This window comes from Glycine soja, chromosome 18 (assembly GCF_004193775.1).
Source record: "Glycine soja cultivar W05 chromosome 18, ASM419377v2, whole genome shotgun sequence".
Taxonomy (NCBI): Eukaryota; Viridiplantae; Streptophyta; class Magnoliopsida; order Fabales; family Fabaceae; genus Glycine; species Glycine soja.
Genome location: NC_041019.1, coordinates 55,888,780 through 55,910,862, shown reverse-complemented (window position 1 = coordinate 55,910,862; position 22,083 = coordinate 55,888,780). Strand labels below are relative to the sequence as shown.

General features: G+C 31.0%; 2 protein-coding genes and 2 long non-coding RNA genes across 4 annotated transcripts; 2 read left to right on the top strand and 2 right to left on the bottom strand.

Moving 5' to 3' along the window:
• The first annotated feature begins 2,384 nt into the window (after positions 1-2,384).
• LOC114395476 lies at positions 2,385-9,563 on the top strand. The gene is made up of 2 exons (XR_003663025.1): positions 2,385-2,757; positions 9,034-9,563. It is a non-coding gene; the product is annotated as an uncharacterized LOC114395476 (long non-coding RNA).
• On the bottom strand, positions 5,187-5,970 carry LOC114395475. Its single transcript, XR_003663024.1, has 2 exons — positions 5,650-5,970; positions 5,187-5,525 (listed from the first exon to the last, which is right to left on the bottom strand). It is a non-coding gene; the product is annotated as an uncharacterized LOC114395475 (long non-coding RNA).
• A 515-nt stretch (positions 9,564-10,078) lies between the features above and the next one.
• Positions 10,079-11,940, bottom strand: LOC114394448 (allene oxide cyclase, chloroplastic-like). The gene is made up of 3 exons (XM_028356024.1): positions 11,438-11,940; positions 11,193-11,314; positions 10,079-10,747 (listed from the first exon to the last, which is right to left on the bottom strand). Exons 1-3 carry the CDS (start codon positions 11,679-11,681, stop codon positions 10,346-10,348), a joined length of 768 nt encoding a protein of 255 aa, XP_028211825.1. The 5' UTR covers positions 11,682-11,940; the 3' UTR covers positions 10,079-10,345.
• A 5,111-nt stretch (positions 11,941-17,051) lies between these two features.
• Positions 17,052-17,681, top strand: LOC114394485. The gene has a single exon (XM_028356069.1). It carries the CDS (start codon positions 17,058-17,060, stop codon positions 17,385-17,387), a length of 330 nt encoding a protein of 109 aa, XP_028211870.1. The 5' UTR covers positions 17,052-17,057; the 3' UTR covers positions 17,388-17,681.
• Positions 17,682-22,083: the final 4,402 nt, after the last annotated feature.

The following is a 22,083-nucleotide window of genomic DNA, read 5'->3' as shown; positions in this document are numbered from 1 at the left end:
ATATAAGATTGTGTAGCGCACTGCAATAAACCCTTCTGTTTACAAGCTTCCTTTTCTACTTTTTGAGTATGAGATTAATTAAAAAAAAACTTCGTACCCCATTGCCCGGAGGCTCTTCGCTATGCGAAGGTATAGGGGAGGGATGTTGTACGCAGCCTTACCCTTGCATATGCAAAGAGGCTGTTTCCGGATTCGAACCCATGATCAACAAGTCACCAAGGCACAACTTTACCGCTGCACCAGGGCTCGCCCTCAGCCTTACCCTTAAGTATGAGATTAATTACTAATTATTAATTATTACTCCATTATTCGTTCCTCTAATATAATTGAAAGAAGAAATATAATTAATTGGTTCTTCTATTTAAGCACCCAAATGTGATTTAGAAAAAAGTTTTCATATACCAATAGGTTGAATTAGGGGAGTGGTCAGAACCTCCATTAGTCATTATCGGATCCACCTTTAATGATCTCGTATTATGTTTAATTTAAATGGTCAAAGTAGGTGTAATTTGGAATGAATTTTCAATTCATTATAATAATTTCCTCTCCTAATAGGGTTGGATGCTTGAAATTGATTATTTGCTCATAGTCAATATATTTGGTTACAATCACACACGAGGACGAGGTTAATAACATGAATGATTAGGTTAGATGAGGATTTAAACTTTTTTTCTTTTTGTCGAGGATATAAACAAGAAAGGTTAAACTCGTTACGACAACTCCTTAATTAATATTATGTTACCCTGAGGTACAAAAGAAAATAACAATTCGTCCGGTACATATATATAAATAAAAAATGATAATACATTGTACCCAAGATCAAGAAAAGAGAATGACCATACATTTAGCAGGCCAACATTTATTGTAATTATGGCAATTCGATTGAGAGAGGCTGGCACTGATAATGCACCAGGCTCAACAAATCACTGATTTCTGTTTGATAGAATACAAGTTTTTTTCCTGATACCCAACCCAATTCAGGAAACTCCTCCATTGAGGTGCAAATGCAATCAGATAAATTATATGCTTTTTCACTAAATAAATAAAAACGCATAGGAAAAAACAAGAAGGAAAGTATGCGGGAATTAAGCTTCTAAATCAAAGACAGAAGAATGCATAATTGAATTAATGCTTTACTCTAACAAAAGTTTCTTTTCTTGGAAATTTGAAGAGATAAATTTGAGGTACGTACATTCTTTAAATTTTAATAACAACTAGCTAGGAAGGCTAAAGATATAGGTTAGTTAATTTTTGCATCTGTCAGTACTGAACATATAGCTATATAATATTGTATAATTTTTTAATAAATACTTATTTTTGTAGTTTGTAGGAAGTTGATGCTTGGATTCTTAAAATACTTATTTAAAACCATGAAGTGAATGAATTAGTGGACTTGTAAAAAAATTGAACTAGTAGTAACCTAGTGAAAGCCCAATGGGGGTGAATGCATATCAGAGTTTGAGTTGAGGATATGGTTTTCCAAAGTAGAGAATGAGGTATACTGCGTAGCATCATAAATAATATCATGAGTTTGCACTGTTGGGTTGTTTGCAGTGTAGGCTGGATGTGGAGATGAAAAGAGTGGTTGTCAGCGCATGCAGTGTTGGAGGGAATGGTGTTGTGTGAGTGAGAATGTCTTTGTGTCCTGGTTCAGCATGTGCATGTCACACATTCTTGTCGTGTCCCTGTGACAATGAGTGAGGTTGGGGCCCTCACATTATGGAAACCAGGACTAGGGTCCCACACTGGACCTCATCATAGCCGTCAGTTTTGTCTGATGTGTATGCAAGGTAGGTATCAAGAAAGAGAGAGGCTCTGTTACCCCCCTCAGCTCTGGGCCCCATTTACTTCATTTATTTTATAAAGTTTTTCTACTTTTCTATTCTAGTTCTGGGAGATATATTTTGTCCCCACTGACTACTTCCCAGTGAAATGTGTCATTGTCTCATCTTAATGCAACTGAACAACACTTTCATAGCCAATGCAAATTTCCAAGGACTCTTTTGGGAAACAATTAACATTTAATTGCACATCAGGTTAGGCCATTCAAGATAATTGGTTTAGTTTGTATATAGATAATTTTGAAAAAATTGATTTGATTAAAATTAATTTGAAAATGATGTAATTTATGTTGGATATTTTTATTATAGAATAAGTCAAAAGTAAAATTAAGTACAAATTTTCTGATTCAACGTAAAATATGCTCAAAAGTTAATTCTAAATTCAGAATAAATTTTAAAATTTTCTATAACATGATATCAAACATTTAAAAATAAATCTGAAACCAATTTCACACCTAGAATTAATTCTTAAAAGTCAAATCAAACCCACACTTAATCTTCACCTCTACATTAATTAGTCTGACTTTAGTATTTTGCACTTTAGAACTGAGGAAAATGTAGTAATACATGTCTAATATGATGATAAAAATGCCTTGAGACATGAAAGTGGGTATATAAAGATGAGGGTTCATTGATAATTCATTTCTCTCCCACAATTTTCTTTCCATTTCCACTCCTCTCCATCCTTTCTGATAAGCATACCCTTAATACTTCAACTGTCTGCTCCTAATTGACCACAATCAAAATCTATACAGCAAACGACTAGAATGAGGAGAATCTACTTGCCTTTTTCCCTTTTTCTATTCCACAAATTCTTTCACAAGTTTCCCGCTTCTGCCTCGGTCAAAGATTTCATACAGCCAGAAAGTGCATAGATTCATCACAACCGTCAAGTCATGTCAATAAAATTTAACAGGTGAGAATTAACGTTCGTTAACATGTAAATATCGTGGATCAATTGATGTAATTGTTCCACTTTAATAAGTGATATTGACTTTGTTGAGTCCTGCACGAGTAGTTACATGAGAAAATTTAATTATCTATGGTGATCTTTTCTAGTTAAAAGAGAATTGTTTCTTATAAAAGATATACTCAGTCTTTGCCCAAGAAGAAAGTAGAGATGCCTTGTCTCAACATCTCTCAAAAATCAAAATAGTAGTATAGTGACTAGAGCGAGGAAAATTACAATTTCAAAGACACTATGTTGCAACAAGGAGAATAATACAGTTTGTCAAGATTGCCGCGGAGTCAAACAAGTTAACGAAAAGCCAACATATTCATATATTTGAAATCATGAAGGCCTATTCTTGCAGGCTGTGATAGACCTTATTCATGTGGTCTTAAGCTTTTGTAAAAGCTGATGAGCTCTACAAATATTTAACCATACCCATCATCATGTCAATTTCACATATAATGACAATATATAGCATTAGTAGGATTATCTATATATTTAACTATACCCATCGAATTAAGTTGTATTGTAGTTGTATATCTCAAATAAAAGAACCCTAAAAATTCTGATCAATTCGATGTTTCACCAACAAGTGTGGCAAAGTGGATGAGGCCACTTCGAGATTCAGCAATAAATAAATTAACAAATAAATCAACTTATATAACAAATCCAATTAAAAACTGAACTTTGAACCGTGTTTGAAGCATTACAATGAGTCGGAGACAAAATAATCGTCTGATTGTGTTTTTTTTTTTTTTTTTGTCGTGATATCTTTCTGAAATGACGTCAAATTATATCATTGATAACTTGATGTTCACGTCCAAGAACCCGTTGTTACCTGTACATATCCCTAGTAGCCATATACATATCTCCAAAATAACTTCAAAAGAGGTGAGTGCAATGCCACACAGGTTAGATCTGAGATGGTAAATGATTTACATATGTTCCTAGAGAATTATGTGTGATTTGAGGGGAAATAAATTTAACCTGATTTTTTATTATAAAAAAAGAGTAACTTACTTTTATCTTTAATATTTTACACAATTTTTATAAGAATCTTGACACGATTTTGTCGAAATACTCCATGGCAATTAATTTTTGCCAATGATATTTTTAGAAAAACACAATCCAAAAAAGTGGGGTGGGGGGAGAGAGAAAAAAAATACAATACAGGAGGCAAAAAGAAATCATGGACCGGTTTTGTTTTGCATCTATTTACAAGAAATCTAAGATCTAATAACAAGCCCAACTATACTTTTTGTGGGCCTCATCTTTTAATCTTCTACGCAAACTTTTTATGCCTCAGTTATTATCGATTACTTTATGTGATATTGGTATTTTTAGTGCCATGTTTGGATATTTTATAAAATTAAATCAAAATAGAAATTTATATGTTTAAAGTTAATATTTACATGTTTAGTTTTGTGTGAAATAATTGATTTTGAGTTAAATAAAAAATTATATTAAATTTTATTAGTAATTTATTTTTAAAATAAAATCATTCACTTCATTTCAAAATTATTTTTTACAAATATAATTTAATTTAAAATCAATTTTACAAACATTCACCCAAATATACACTTATAAGATTTGGCTGACGTGATTTTAACTTATTCATGAATTTTTAACATTAGTTCAACTCAAAAATGAAAATACAGGGACAACCAAAAATCTTTAGGGGTGGATAATTTTTTTTCTTATTTTATAATTATTTAAATATCTATCTTTTAACAAATTATTTAATAAATACTGACTTTTACAAATTAGTTTTACACATGAAATTAAAAATAAAAAAGGAACCTTGGAGTGGCTGTTTTAATTGTTTAAAATTTGGCATTACTTGGAGATGGTTATAACTTGAACCGCTCTCTGACCATGAATTGTATGTGTCTAATCAAATGTATTCAAGTAAATTAGTTAGTTTCCTAAGATTTTAAACGCATGGTAGTTATTTCTAAATACATTGACCGAAAAGTTGTATCCTTTGATTTTGTGTTCAGCTGTTCATGGGGATCCATGCTTGGTAACTTTGTCTGAAAATTATGACATATAAATTCCCAAATGCCCAAGAAGAAAACCAGCTGAGAGGGATTACAAAAGGGGGTGGGTGAGAGTGAAAAAACATAAACTTGTTGCATGGAGAGAGCATATTTTGGTAGAGGGATTTCATGTCATATATTATATGAGCAGTTACACTACTAATATATGCCCTGCCCCCATTAAAACCGTTCATGAAGATAAAGAAATGTAACTCTAGCCATTAATACAAACAAAAACATGTCATATGATATGAGCTATGGCTAACTGTGGGACACTCTGGAATCTAGATATATTCCTTTCTCTTGAAAAACAAACCGGTTCATAGCAGATGAAAACAGGGGAGAAGCAGAGCATGAAAAAGTATTGTAAAAAATTTCACATTTATGCTTTTGAATTAGTAAGTAAAAGCAATCACTCTCTCACATGGCTTTCATATCAAAGGACATTCACCCTCACATAACACCAGCAAACATTTCTAACTTGCTCTTTCAATGATTCCTGCAATGCAATTTCTCTGACCTTCCTAACACAACACAACAACAACAAAAATGAGAATTACACCAAATACTTGTAAGTCAACCAAATGTATGAACTGCAAAAGTTATTCTTTGGTGCCGAGTTTGCTCTTCTTTTTTTGTTTGAGCCAAGCCAGGCAGCAACTTCTGATATACAAAGGAGAATGAAAGCAGTACCTAGTTCAATATGGAGATACAAGTTTGACTTGGTGTTAAAGGGTGAATAATAGATGGAGAGTTTGAATCCCACTTAACAAAAATTAACAATTAACATTTATCCATAAAAACAAAAAAAACAAACCTGTTTCAACCCCAAGTCCTCTGCATTGTTTAATTCACTTCATTTGAGTTTTGTTCTTAGGCTTAAGGAAAGAGGATGTATCAAAACAGTACCAATGTGGGTTCCCGGGTAGACTGGACCATGTTGTGATGAGAATCAATGGCAGTTGTGGATTTATATCCTTCAACACCAGTTAGCCTAATGATATACTATGAGAAGAAGATTGAGGGGAAAAAATGTTTATAATGGGATTTTTTTTTCTTGGTGTCACTGCTGCCATTGATTCTCATCACAACTTGCTGCAGCCAACTAGGGGATTCATGACTTGCCTCAATGAGATGCAACCATTATATTGGCTGGGATTGGTAGATCTGTTACATGCAATATATTATTATTTATTATACATTGATTGATATTTGACTATTGTGGAAAATGCACTCGATGTAGTACACCAAGCTGCGTTGATTGGTAGTACCGTTTTGCTTAACAAAAAACAACACCCACACAACCCGTTGAGGTTGTACTGGCTTCATGTACTGGAATCCTGTACTACATCAAATCAATTGTTCTACTAATCAGTCGCTGCTGAGCTTCAAAAATTAATTTGAAGGGGCTAAAATAATTAGAATAATAATGTATAAATTATTCTAATCAAAATAATAGGTTATCGTCAGAATACTCCTTTTCTTAATAAATTTTTTAATGCTACATATATTGATTAAGGTTTGTCTTTTTTAAAAATGGTTAAACATATTTTTAGTCTCTCTAAATTATATATGAATCAATTTATAACATAAACAAATTAGTAGTTATGAATCAATAAAAACTGAGAATATTAATTCACGAAAATACAAATCAAAATTTTAAAAAAAATATCAACGTTTAGATATGAGAAAGATTTTATGATGGAATACAGACCTAACCATTAATCAAAAAGTGACGAATTATTCATTAGGTGGGATGGTGGAAATAATCAAAAAGCAATCCATTCTTTAAATGTATCGTGACTCGTTTTTAGTCCCTCTTGAAAAAGCTGACTTTTGGTTTTTCATTTTTGAAAATGTGTCATGACAAACCTCTATCATTGACTCTGTTAGTTGCAACCAACAATCATACTAATTTGTGATAACTTTTGAACATCACAAAGTATCCTTAATGTTGAATTATGAATTTATAATCTGTGACGATTTTTAACTATTCCATAGAATACCCCTCACCCTCAACAAGAATCTTCATACACCATGGCTGCAAACTGGGTAGTTTTTACTTTGCTCAATTAAGCTGCTTTGGGAATCTTTGAACCCCCATCGTCTAAATTTAAGAAAAGTATTTGACATCATTCCTTGCCAATTGTTTAGTCACGTATATATTCCTTTATCAGGACTACGCAAAATGAACTGCATTTTTGGAAGAGTTGCACACTTATCTGTCTTATCATTACGTGCAATATGTGTTTGATATTCATTACTTTCAGTAATAACAAATTATTATATACTGTACTACTTTATTTGTTATTTAAATTATACTACTAACTAAAACCCATACAAGATGGCTAACCTAAGATAAGAGAAACATTTGTTATGCCCAATTATTTTACTGTGCTGTCTTTTGGAGATTAGAAATTGGATGGTTTATCAATGTACACAGATAATAAAATCAAAATCTTCAAACACTAAATAGGCTAGTCCTTTCACATTCCTTTTGAAGATAATCAAACAAGAACATGAACTCATTGAAAATCTTGTTTGATCATGCAAAATCTTGAAAATCATATCTGATCATGCAATATGCATCCAAAACATCCAGAAATACAAAATTACAGACAATCATTACAAATTAGTAGTATTAACTAAGCATTTCCCCAAAGACTTAATGCATAAAAAAATGTATAAGGCCCTACTTATCTAATAGAACAAAGCAATCGAGAAGACAAGGAGTTAATACAAATCATTTGTGGACAAGTAACATTGCATCCTTGTTGGAACTGGTACCCAGAACCAAAGAGGGTAGAGAAAGATGAGAGAAGAATAATGATAAATACTGCGATGTTTTATTGACAAAAGCCTAACACAAGAATTCTCAGACATTTCAAGCCGCTGGCCACTACTAATCCTAGTTTCCTCCTTTTCTTCCTGGATACCTAAAACCCTAATTAAAATATCCAACTTATACTTCATTATTTTTCTACCTGTTAGGACCACTATTAATCATCCTATTTTAGTGCCCTACATAACTATTCCAGTTGTCAATGGCAGACAAAATTATATAAAACTACATAATTTTAGTGCCACAGCATGTAGAAACATTCAAAATTTTATTCGACAAGTAAAAAGATTAGTAGAAAGATGTATAGGAGAATTTTAAAGTATTCTTTACAAACTAAATTGTCCAAAATAAGTACATAGAGCACACATATTTTTATTAAGCCGAATATGTCAAATATTTAGAAATCAGCACTAAGATTCAACCCAGCAGGAAGATAATGCTTTAGACTGACTGTTTAAGAAGCACAAACAAATAATCCTGTTTGAAAGAATAAAGTCATGGAAAAGAAGAGACTTTCTCAAATCCCTTTCAAATATAAGATATCCCTTCCAGTCTTAGTTCAACCAATGGGAACTATTCTCTTAATCATTCATAACTCATGTCATGGCATATAGCAACCATTTTTAATTTCTCTCCATAGTAACTATGAAGAAAGCAAGGCATTGTATATATCTAACCCTGGTGTGAATAACATAAAACAAACTGAGCAACGAGAGCTTGAACACATAGTACAAAGGATCATTGCCTCAAGCAAGAAACTGCCATAGTCAAACTCATTCATTAAAAAAAAAAAGGACTACTAGCCAATGAAATGATAAGTCAAAAATAGAGTTTCTAGTTTGATACTCTAAGACAAACTAATGAAACGTCCCTAAACAGACAAACCCAAAACTTAGCAAGAACAGACAAACCCTAAACAGACAAATTTGACATTTAATTGCTTGTTGAAGTAAACAAATAATATATAATCAAAACCTTCCAAAATACATGAACAGGTTAGCTCTTTTGGTTACCTCCGGGTACCATTAAACGAGTAAAAACATCCAGTTTCGTTAGAAGTTTGACAACAAGTACTTTGTAAACAAGGCACTTACAATATTGCAAGCTATGATTTGCTGTATAAAAAAAAGCATTTAAGACATGGTACATTATAAAATTACAGCATACAAGAATCAAATTCGAATTAATCCTGTTTGTTTGTTGCTTTATTGTTTTCTTTGTTCTAAAAAACATAAACTAATAATGGTTACACTAAATTCAAATGTAATAGAGTTAAAGGGCCTCCAAAACAAAGATAAGAGATTAAATAGATTAATTATATTTAATTTCAGGGACATTTTATTACTTTTTTATTTTCAGGATGGGTTATGCACGGTCAGATTGGATGCTGAATCCAATTGCCTGTTTGGGGGAGGGGACGTGGAGTGTTGTTTGGAACAACAGATGATGAAGCTTTTTAAGGTGGTTCCCAAGATGGTATGATTTGTGATTTTATGCAGATGTTGGGCAACATATAGCAGAAAACGACAATTCTCTGCTGTCATGGCTGAAGGTATTTATCAATTTATGTATGCTGGTTTATGGAATATATATGAAGCAAATCAGCTCTTGAGAAATGATGAAGCATATAGGACAATCTGATATATGCACTTGTTGTGGCTTAAGTTTTCAAGTCTAATAAAAAATAAAGGTTTGCGATGGAATATTGGATACATGCTAGGAAGGCATTTATGCTTCTCTATTTGTATTTGGTCTATTACATTTGTTTTTATGTTAGCTTGTTGTGTTACAGGGTGGGGATTGTGGCAGAAATTTGCTACTGTCATCGTTTTTGTATTTCTGTGATAGGGTACATCTGGTACTCTATTTTAATAATATTTTGCTTTTAATTTTTTTTTTTAACTAACCATTACAATTTCAAAGAGTAAATTTTTAATTTTCTCCCAAATTGAGATTCAATAGCGAACTCCACAATGGTCAGAACAACGAACCCATTTCTTTAATTGGACAAATTAAAAAAATAAACTGATATATTCAAGGTCTGTTGATATCAAATTTTATTTTGAATTCTTAATAATTTTTTTATTATTTTGAGTTATCATATATTTAAATTTTTATTTTAATTATTTGTCGTAATTAAACCATGATGTAACATTATTATAACAGTTAATAATATTAAAAATATCAATTTATTAGATGATACATGTCTACTGACTCACAAAAATAACAACCCTGGATTAAAATATTTGCTCTCTACATCAATCTCATAAAATAACTAACTTTTTTAATAATTAAAAAGTATGCGACAACGTACAACTAATCAAACTTAAAAATGAAAAGTTAATATGATGATATCCATAAAAAAACCAACCATAGGCGTCGGCTTAAAAGGCACGTGTTTATAAAATATACAACAAATGATATTATTATATAATTATACAAACACAACCACAATTCGAAAATATAATGAAATGATGGCAAACATAATTATACTTCCTTTCCTTATTCATTATATTTGCTTAAACACCACTAACTGAATAATGTCAAGCTTTTCGTTAAATAGAAACTCCACCACTACAAAACCCATCATAGTCCCCACTTGTTATTATTATTCAGTAACTTAAATCATACTACTACAAAGGCCAAAGCAAATACAAAAAAAGTTGATGAATTAGTCGGTGAAGCCAGCAATGGTAGCATTGGGCTCAAGGGCCTTAGCAGCAGGGGAAGGTTCAACAGATGGAATTGGCTCAACAGTCTTGACAAGAAGCTCCTGAGGCAAATCCTTGATACCCTTTAGATAAAATGTGTACAAAATCTTGAAAGGATACACAATCTGACGCAGCTTCACTTGACCTTTAACACCCTCAAATATGCCAGACCCACCAGTCACAGCCAAATATGTGTCCTCATAGGTCAGGTAAGGTCCCTGCACTGCTATGTGACCATAGTCTCCAAAGTAGAAGCTGAAGATTGCTTCATACCTGTCCCCTTTCTTTTCAGCTTTGTTTTGGATCAAAATACAGATACCAGATGTTATCCCAATGCGCTTTTGCAAATCTCCAGTGTACAACTGCATAGTATCAAACCAACAATTACATGGAAAATTGAACATTTGCAACTACATCATTCGAATCATAACAATTTAACAACAGCAAATATGTACCCTTTACAGCTAATAAAGTTAAGGTTTGAACATAATACAAAACAACAAATAATTCAACATAACGTAAAATTCAGAATATTATAATTTTAAAGTAAAATTACCATAACAAAAGTAAATGCGTTCAAATGCAGCAAAACATTGAAGGATAAAACATATGTACAGTTTTTCTGAGGATTTTATTGTTGTTATCTAATTAGAATTGAAGTTACACTTTATTAATTTGCATAATGAAACTTTGCGTTAAAGTTCAATATAGATTATCTAGTTAAATTTCCAATATTCATTGGAGATCAACAATAGAAATACTTATGAAATTATATCTAAATTTTGTCCAAGAACGGAAGAAAGTTACCTTGTTGCTAAAGGGGACTAAATCACCAAGGGAATTGACACTTTTATAGCTCAATCGAAGATAAACGGGGCTTCCACGGTCACGCTCGTTGATCTCATACACACTTAGTTCTTGGACTTTTTCTACAAATTAATGAAGCAAAAAAATAAAACAAAAGGGTCAACGCAAGATCAAGCCAAACCCACTTTCATTCAGCCAAAAGAAAAAAGTGAAGCAAAAAAAAATTGAAAATTGGGTATGTCTACCTGAGTCAACAGGCTCAGCCTGGCTTCTACAAGTGAAAGATTTCTTGGGAACTGAAGACAAGCAAAAGTGTGGCAAAGTGGAGTTCAGCTTGAGATTTTTGGTGAGAGAGTGGTTTGGTGAGGTGAAGGGTAAGAAAGGTTTGGTAGGTGAAGGTGTGAAGAATGATGTTGGTTTGGTACTGACAGGCTTCACAAAGGAAGAAAAAGGGATGGTTTTCAAAGCATGGCTTGAGTAGGCTGCCATTGTTGCTGATCAATGTGTGCTAACTCTCACTAGGTTTTCTTAGATGACAAAACAAGAGGTTATGTTATGTGGGATGTGTTGAAGGCAAAGGTGATATATATATCATATGGGAAAGACAAATGGAGATTACTGGGTTAACGAGTGGACGGTGGAAGAGAGGTGTGAATCACATGGTGAGAAATGTGACAATGGGAAAGACACACGTTTGAGAAGGTCAAATGTTCAATAATGGCTAGAGGGATAGTGGACGGTCTCAAGAATAGTGCCTCATTTTCTTTTGTTGGAAATCAGAGTGACACTTGGTTTTGGAAGGGGAAATTATAATTTAAGGTACTAAAATTAATTAGTTAATGTGTTCATGAACAGAACCTTTTTATGTAGGCCTATGAGCTTGTGTTCTACAATATACTAGTATTTTATTTTATTTTGTTTCTTTTACTTTTGTCCAGATTTTTATTCTCTGTTTTAATCATGTTCTGTTCTATTGCAATTTAGAATTGGACAATGCATGCTGCATGCGTCAGCTTTGCATCAACTAGTGTGGAGCACATTTTGAAGAATGGGCATGAAGGAATAAAACAGTACTTTTTGAGGAAGATGGTTATGTCTAGCGTGAGTGGCGTTGTACAGGGAAAATCCCACTTGAATTAAGGACTTGACCTGAGAAGGATGTTGGAGGATTATTACTCTTCTCATTCTTCTAGACTTCTACTTATTTTTCTTATTTGTATTTTTATTCATTTTTTCGTGTGTATTTTTTATTACAATAGTTTTAGATAGACTTCCACTGTGTCAAAGTTTCTTGGTGCAACTTATTAAAAAAAGAAAAAAGTTTTCTTCGTGCCAATATGCCTTTGTTACTTACGTTTCTATCGTCGTTGAGTACAACAAATAATGAAAGTAAGCTTATTCGAATTTACTTTGCTATTCATTAATATAAGTTATATTTAAGTGTTTCCCTTAAGCTTAAGATATTAACTGACTTTAGATTGCTAACTCGTTAGCAAGTATGAGTCATCCGCAACCACATAAAGAAACTTGATATCATACTTTAACTCAAAACTTTAAGACTCAAGTTTATGGGTCTTCTCATCTATATGGTGTTTAACTTTTTTACTTTTACTCAATGTTGTGAGACTTCACCTTACAATTACAATTGTAGATCATCAAAGTTTTTTTTTTTTTCTATATTCTTTTACGAATGGACCAATAACTTGTAATTGTAGCCGTGTTTCTTGCAAATACAACTGAAATGTAAACGAACGAGGACTATGCAACCCAAGAATCAAATATGAATGAGTACCCATTAGCTACTTAGAACGAGTCCATCACTGGCATATATAGGATCTACTTGTTACTTCACAAAATTGGTATGCTCTATGCACTAGTTAAGGAAGATACATGAGAACGAAAAAATGGGCATCTCGTGCTGGACCTAATCAAATAGCGCCAAGTTCCAATTAAACTAAAAAGGGTAGGGCATTGCTACGTGAACCCAGCAAAATTACTGGTACACCCAATAATTTTACGATTTTCCCGTTTTATCCTTCCGTAAAAGGGATATGGATCAGCTAATCCATAAGCCTCATACGGATTAGCTAATCCACAAACTTCATATGAATTATGTAATTCATATGAGTCATATTGATTACGTGATCCGTATGAATCATACGAATTACGTAATTCGTATGAGTTAAACTCATACAGATTATGTGATTCGTGAGTGTTTTTTTTTTTAAATTTGTAAATTAATTTTTTTAATAGTAAATATTTTTTTATTTATAAAAAATATATAGATTAAATAATTCATATTAGTTATATCAAAATTAATTGTCACAAAAATTATTATTTAAATTTACATGTATATTAAATATACATTATAAATTTTTAGTGTTATATATAACAATATTATTTATTTTATAACATAATTGAGCTATTAGCTCAATTAATTAGAGTATTGTGTTAATAACTTAAAAGTTATAGGTTTGACTTCTATTTGAACCATTAATTTTAAATTAATTTATAAAATATATTTTTGAATAAAAACAAAAAAAAAAACTTATGGATTGGGCCTCAAACGGATGGGTTTATCCGTATCCCTTTATAAAAGAGTAAAATAGAAAAATTGTGAAATTACTGGGTGTACAGCAATTTGGCTGGTGCACTAGCAATGCCCGAAAGGGAAGTTCAAATAGATTGACCCAATATCCACTACAAAAACTTGGTCTAACAGTATCTCTCTTTCCCTTTGGGCTTTTTTCTTGTCAGCTAATTGAGACCATCTTTGGGTCATAAGGTAACTGCGTTAATATTCTACATACTCTAAAATGAATTTACGAATTCATTAATTTTATTATTAATGTAGATAATTTCCCATGTTATATATGACACTCGGTATAAATAAACTACGAATTTGAACCTAGACAGTTGTAGAAAGTAGAAACATCAATAGAAATGTCATATCGGTGAACGTAGAATTGCAACCAATGATATCACTTGGATTGGCGAATTTTAAATTTTTAATGAATATAAAAGTTTTTATAGGCTACTTGCAGTAACCTCTCTAGATATTAATACTAATTAAATTTATATCTTTCTAGTCGAAAAGTTACATCTATTTTCTCTTATTTATATAATTTTCTCAAACTATCATGTTATTTGTTTAAAAAATCATAGATACATCAGAATCAAAAAAATTATAGATACATTTCTTATTTGAATTTAAAGATTATACACACAATATCCTTAAAATACTAAAATAAGTAAGGAAATTCTATTTTTGTAGTCAAGGAAATGGTATAAGTGTAATTATTATTAATTTCAAAAGAAAACATGTAATTATCCCATTTTTATAAGAATGCTCTCTTAAGTCAAATTTAAAAGCATTTTTTTGCAAATATTTCATAGAAAATGAATATGATATGATATGACACAATACAATGTATATTGAAATTAAAAAAAATAAAGAAATCAAATGAGATGTTATATATAAAAAAGTAAAAAAACCTAACTCCGAGTTCCATATGTTGTTGTGTTGAATGGCTAAATGCTATTAAGATTCTTAATCTTAATCAAAGGTATGAGAAGGATTCACCGTAATAACAGATAATTCAGTAAGCTCTCCAAAGCCATATTTAAATCAAATTGCTAGCTAGCATTCTTTTTGTACATTGTCTTGTATGTAATCAAGGAAACCAAGTACACTGAACCTTACCAATGAGATATATGGTTATATGTGCATAATCTTTGATTAAACCAAGAAATTTACAAGATCAGCTATTCATTTGTTTTTATTATTTTACCTAGAAAAGAATTTCGGAATGTTAATGGACAATTAGGATTTTATAGAAACATGAAGTGGACAAGAGAGTTACAAATTTGTGAACGCCAAGCAAAAAATCAAGGTTTTGTCTACAGTATCAAAGGCAGTAACCATGCCCACTCACGAGCATTTCACGTGTTGGCATGTCTTCTTAGTGCGTTACAGCTTTGCGTTTTGGTCCATTAAGATATTCTTAGACGAAAGCCCGAAAGGAACATGCTTCAGACAAAGGCCTTCTAGACATATTTAAAGTTCCCATGTCCCTTATGGTTAGACCCTTCTTCCCACACCTTGGGGTAGAGCTAACACAGTATATGGATCAATTCTTCAGCATGAAAATCACATTTTAAAATCACGTCCATGCTCGTGAATACATACCAACCTTACATTACAATTTTCAACATCTTCTTTTTCTTTGGTTTCTTCTATTTTTCAATGATTTTGTATCCTTAACTTTTTTTAACGTGACCGAGGATAAATAAATATAAAAGATCCAAGTTTTCATAAGGATAAACTATCTTATTATGCCTTTAAATTTCTTTACTCTTTTCCCCCTAAAAGGATAAGCTGTTTTAAACATGAACTTATTTTTTATCGTATATAAAGAGGAAAAAAAGATCATTAAATTTGACATTTTGCATCTTGCATGTCATCAGGTAAGAGAAGTTCATGAGTTGAAGGAAAATATAGTGTTCCGATGATGCCACGGCTTAAGGGCCTAATGGAGCACGACCAAACTTTTCTTTATGTTTCCAAAGAGAAAAGAAATAAAATAAAATAGATAAGCGGCAGCTGCAATTCTAAGTGATATGGGTGAAGCACAAGACACAACATGTGGGATTATGATTGTTGTTAAATTAAGACGAAACCCTAAAATGTAGCAATTGCTAGGGTTTGAAGAAGTCTCTCGGATTAATTTCAGATTCAGCTAGCAGTATTAATTTTCTAGCTTTTATTACATACATTTTTCGGCTTCAAACTTATAGGCTAAGGCACGGAAGAAAGAAAGAAAAAAGTGTAGTACACGGTAGTGGATAAAAATATAAATAAAAATAAAGGAGTCATTAAATATCTTTGATTTTTTACTACATTTGTGGACTAACTTACAGAGACAGTGAGAGAATCTTGCTCATTGCCACACGATTAAGCACATTAGGCCATAACTCGTGGAGCCACAGCCATTTTACATTTATACTCTAATGTCCTTCAAGATAACCTTCTCTGACACACCCTTGTCTTTATATCCCAAATTTGAAATCACATGCCTAACTTTGACTATTAGCCTGCCATTACAGTTTTCGGAGGATCTAGTGTAAGATATATAGAAGAACTGAAGAAGGAGGCACATCTGTTAGTTTTGAACGAACAGGAACATGGGTAAATACCAAATTAAATTAGCTCTAGACCATTACTATAGGGTACAACCATGATTTTAAATTACAGTCTACAATTGCATTAATTAGGATAAGTAAAAAAACCTATTTATTATAAATAATTGCATAAAAATATGATCACAATTACAGTTATAATTGTATTGCGGTGACTAAAAATACTTTAACCCATAATATTAATGTTGTATAACTATTTTTTTAAAATCATGTGTACATGCAACATATTTTACCCGTGTTAAAAAAAAAAAACTATAAGCTCAAACGTAGAAATAATAAAGGTCACAAATCATTATAAACTTAATTATAAGTTAGAATGTATTCAAATAAGTTAGAAGTTCTTTCAAATGATTCATTGATTAAATTTTGAAGAGGGAAATTTCACACGGATATAGGTGTCACAAATAATTGGAGAATATAGTCAAAACGACATGACAAGCAAACTTCATTGTTTCTAGGCCTAATTATGAGGTTCTTATTATTATCGCGAAACCATGGAATGGAAAGCTCAAAAATCTAAGATAACATTGGCTTTTTACTTAGCATCACCTAAACATTACTATTATTTGTTAATTTTGCTTAATTCAATGGCCGACCACTTATCTTGGTGGTTGATGCCACATAAATGTTGGTGCAGAGAGAGAGAGAGAGAGAGAGAATGGGAGCATGAAATCTGAATTGGGGGGTCCTATAGACATTTTCTTTAGGAACCTTGGACCACACATTTCGCTCTATAAGAAGCCCTTTGGAGCCCCATTTGTATCATTGCTTCAAGGGTTTCAAGTTTCAACACACACACTGTCTCTGTACACTACAAAGTGTAAGTTGTTAACAAAGAAAGGAAGGAGCATAGACTCAAAGATGAGCAAAGATTCCATGAGAGGTTCAAAGAAGAAAGTTTTATGCAGAAGGCTTGGAGGGTGCCTCAAAGAGCAAAAAGGAAGACTATACATAATCAGAAGATGTGTAGTCATGCTTCTCTGTTGGCATGACTAGAATCATTCTCAACAACAAGCATTGTTTAACGTTCTTCTTTGCGGCTCATCATATCGTGGATCAGCACACTCTAGAGTCCTCAAAGCCATAGCCAAGGATCAAAGTTCAAGCACGCAGAAAAAAGGATAAATATTTTGTTAGCTCTTTATTATTATTATTCACTAGGTAAATAGCAGAGCAAGTAACGTTAGAGACAATTTTCCTTCATATCATGCCTAAAAAATGTATGTTCTCTACGTGCAAAAAGCTAATTGGTGAAAGTATTGAATCAAAATTTTCAGTTTCTATTCTGCACTTGGTATAGATCGATTTGTTTCTTTTGATTCTGAATCAAGCTAGAACTGATCTTTAATTAGTTTGAAAAAATTAATTATAATTGGCATATTTTGTTTATTTTGTATGATTTGGTACGCTACAAAAACCATTGAGAATAAGCTAATGATAATAAGGTGTTTCTACAGTTTTTAGTAAGTTTCAAGGTTTTCATCTTGTAGTGATTAAAAAAAGAACACTAAATAATTGAAGGTTTTCTCGATTAGATGGAGGAGAATGTTGCCTTTAAAGGTCAAGGTAAAAAGTTAAAAATGAAAAGCGAGGATGCATAAGACCTATATTTATATACCTACAAAAGAAGGACACAAATGGGTGCTTATGAGCTCATGAGTGTGTTGTGTCTTTTACGTAGGCTCTATTTGTTGAGGTCTTGTCAACTCAAAGTTACATTATATTGCATTGTGAAGAAGAGTTTGTGCATCACATGTGGTTGCGCCCGATGATATGACCCTTATTTCCATTTTTCTCATGGTTGCTTTAGGCATGATTTGTTTTTTTACCGTTTTATCCACTTCTTGATTTGTCTCCTCTGAGTCACTATTTCATAAGACTTTCTCATTGCATTTTTTTTTTCTTTCAAATTCCTTCTGAATAGTTTTGTTTCGGTAGGTTCTTCTAATGGTATGTTTGGACTGACGGTTAGGTGAATCAAGCAAATTCGATTTTAAAAATACGGTGTCTTTGAAATTACTTATAGATGTTTCAAAAAATTCATGTATTCTATATGATTTTGTTGAATTCATCACGATTTTGGTAATATTCAAACACACACTAGATGTTGTTACTGTAAGTGTTTGAACACGACCAAACAGTAAACAAAATGTACATTCTATGCGTAACAATACTAACTTCTGCATTAACATGGCAAAAAAGATGCTATTCCAGACACACTAACTGTTATTTCCACACTTTTTACCAGTGCAAATTTTGTCTTCCTTACCGCTGCATCATTTACTTGTAGGCTCTATTGTTAATCTCTTTTGGATCCCTTGACAACAATAATTGAGACAATCGTGAGAACTTAAGAAATGTATAGTATGAATTATTCCTAAGGACCAGCTGCTATATATGTGTGTGTGAAAATTTAGAGAAAGAAACGGATATGAACTAAGCTCTAATATTAATATTCCTATTTGACACTATTCAAACATAGAGAACGTTTGTGTCTGTGGCATGAGAAAAAAAAAATAGTCGTTAACTACGTAGTTCAAACTTTGGGAGCCTAAGCAATCAATTTATCAAAGTATTACTGTGTTATGGTGTGTTTAAAGGGTTATGTTACTCGCCTATATATACACACTGTTTTTACTTTCATTTATAGTGATGGGTTTGTATAAGATCTATCATATTTTTCTACTCCCATTAGAATTAGAAAAGAAGACCACCTACTCACAAGAATAGGTGGCAAAACTAGGTATCCATCCCAATACAGGTCCCGAGTTATAATGAGCTGGACCAAAAAGTCTATATTTAATTTAGGCTTAAAAAATTGAAGTCCAAGTCATTTCTGCAAAATTTTTAATATATTTTTTGTGCTCACAAAATTAAAATGCGTCATTTCTTGACTTATATGTGAGTTCGAATATTTACATTAGTTATGATATAAATATGATGTTTTTTATATCAATTATATTTACATCAATATATATATAATCGATATAAAATGTGATATTTTTTACATCAATTATACATTTAACTAATGTAAAAAACAATGCACGTAATTTCATATATATGCTTGATAGATATTGAGCTGAACTCGCAGTTTAGTGGCAGCGTTTTTCCTTCGTCTTTTTTTCCATTAATTGGCTTTCCCTGAGACCAATTTTGCTTCGGTAGGAGTTCTTGACTACAGATACAAAATATTCTTTTTTTATATAATAAAATAATTATTAATATGATATATTATTTATTGATATAAATTTTTAATGCCTATATTAATAGATTTAGTTTTATTAAAAATAATTATACTATCGAGAGTTGTAGTATCAATTTTTTTAATATATATTAAAAATATCTTTCACCCTCAAAATTCTTGTTGAATGTGCAAAACATGGAATCAGTGAGCTCCTAGGTCGATATTGTATTCTTTCTTTATGCCACTTTGAAAACTTTCCATTTAACTAATTAAGCTCGATTATATAAGAAATTTAAAACTTCTTTTTCTATTCTTTTAGACTCATAGCGAATAAACTATATGAAGTGACTGATTCATAGAATTTCTACGTAGTATACTATAGATTTCCATCGAATGTTTGGATCTAATGGAGTATTTACCAACATGGTTAGCTCTTCAGATTTCAGACATTTTATATATTTGCTGTTAGTGGCCGAAAGGGTAATGACAGAATATCTTCAGCATTTGAGGTTCATTCTTTTTGTGCACCGTTGTGCGGACTTGGTGTCTCTTTTCTGAATAGATGTTTCTGTATGAATATACTTGTTCTCTAAGTCTAGTCAGATTATGTATATATGTTGCATGTCCATCAATTCCTGTCCAAATAAAATAAATAAATGCAACATATGCAATGTGACTTTTTTGGTTATGAATTGTATAGTTGAAAAATAATCATATTTTTTAAATCTGTGATTTAAGATTTTGATTATGAAATTTATATATATCAAAAATATTTATCGTAAAAAATCAATTTTTAAATGAATTTTCATAACCTGAGAAATTAATGTATAGTGTAAGTGGTATTAAGTTGAGAGAACTAAAGATCATTAGTTCTCCAATAAAAATTAATTATCAACAATATTAATGAATATACTTTTTACCATTGTCACAATAAAAAAATAGAAAAAATAAATTTAACGTGAGAGTTTTTTTTATCATCGTGTCTTTTTTTTATACATTAGATAGTTAGAGCTTAATAATGTTAATGTGTATTTGAGAATTATTTTTTTATCCGAATGTGTATTTGAAAATAGATCATTTTACGAAAATAACTATTTTTTTATTTTTAAAATATTTATAAAATGATTACCCGAAAAACTTTATGTTTGAGGTCACGTAAATGTGAATATAAATGTTGTTAGCATCAAGTAATATTTTTCCCAACCACAACAACATTATTGGTATAAAAAAAAAGAATTTTTGGCAACAACAATGAACGTTATTGGCATTCATTAGTACTTTTTCTAGCAAAAACAAATAGGTCGACAAAGAAAAATACTTTTTTCAGTGGCAACAACAACATTGCCATAGAAAAGCAACTTTTTGTAGCAACAATGAACATTATTAGCATTAAATAGTATTTTTTACAGCCATAATAAACATTATTGTTGATAATAAACATTATTGTTAATGAGGTACTTTCTGCTATATAATAGAAAAACACTTTTTGTAGCACAAATTTTGTCATGATATAAGTATATTTTTTCCCTATAAAATTGACCTTGTTAACAAAAGAAAATCTTATTCTAATGACAATCAAATGTCACTGTGAAATATCTATCTTTACTAATAATTTAATTGTCAATATATATATAATTCATAAAAGATATTTACATATACTTTTAACGTATTTCTATTTTGTTTATAAAAAATAATTTTAAGATCACTTTTAAAAAAATAATAATAATTTTACTTCATTTTTAAAAATAATTAATTCATAATCAATAAATCAAAAATTAATTATTGTAAACAATTTAAAACAAATACGTATCCTTATTAATCATTTTGATATTGTGATAATTTTGGCTTGTCTTTTCACAAGCACTCCAATCTTGTCTATAGTCTCCGGCTCTATGCCAAAATAAACGATGATATATAAATATTTATGTTTTTAAATACCTAACAAACACATATCTTGTTTTATGTCAAATCATATTATTTATATTAGAATTGCAGGAATGGAAAAACCGCATACATCAATACGTAAAAAATGCTCTCTTTCTCAGTAGATGTTTATGAGCAAATTGAGTGTTGATGAATAATTTTCTATAATAAAAAAAACTCCCGTTCTTCCAACTTCTTTTTTATCAGCATTCTTCCAACTTTATTAAGCATGTAATGCGACAAGACTCTAGAGGGGGAGCAAAGAATTCATATAGATATAGCATCAAAGTTCAAACACAATTCTCTTGCAGTCATCCTCTTATAAATAGATTAATTATTTTTCTAAAATTCCTATATGCATTAAATATATATATATTGTTTGAATTGGTCAATCATTTAAAAGATTTCCTAAATGAATTATGTTATTCAAATTCTTAAATATTTTTTCTTAAATTATTAAATTTTTTAATTAATTTAAAATAATTTTAAAAAATAATTGACGGAATTACATATATTTTATTAGTTATAACTAAAAAGTAGAGTTTGCATGCATCTAATTTATTCTTTGAAATAAACAACTCGTGT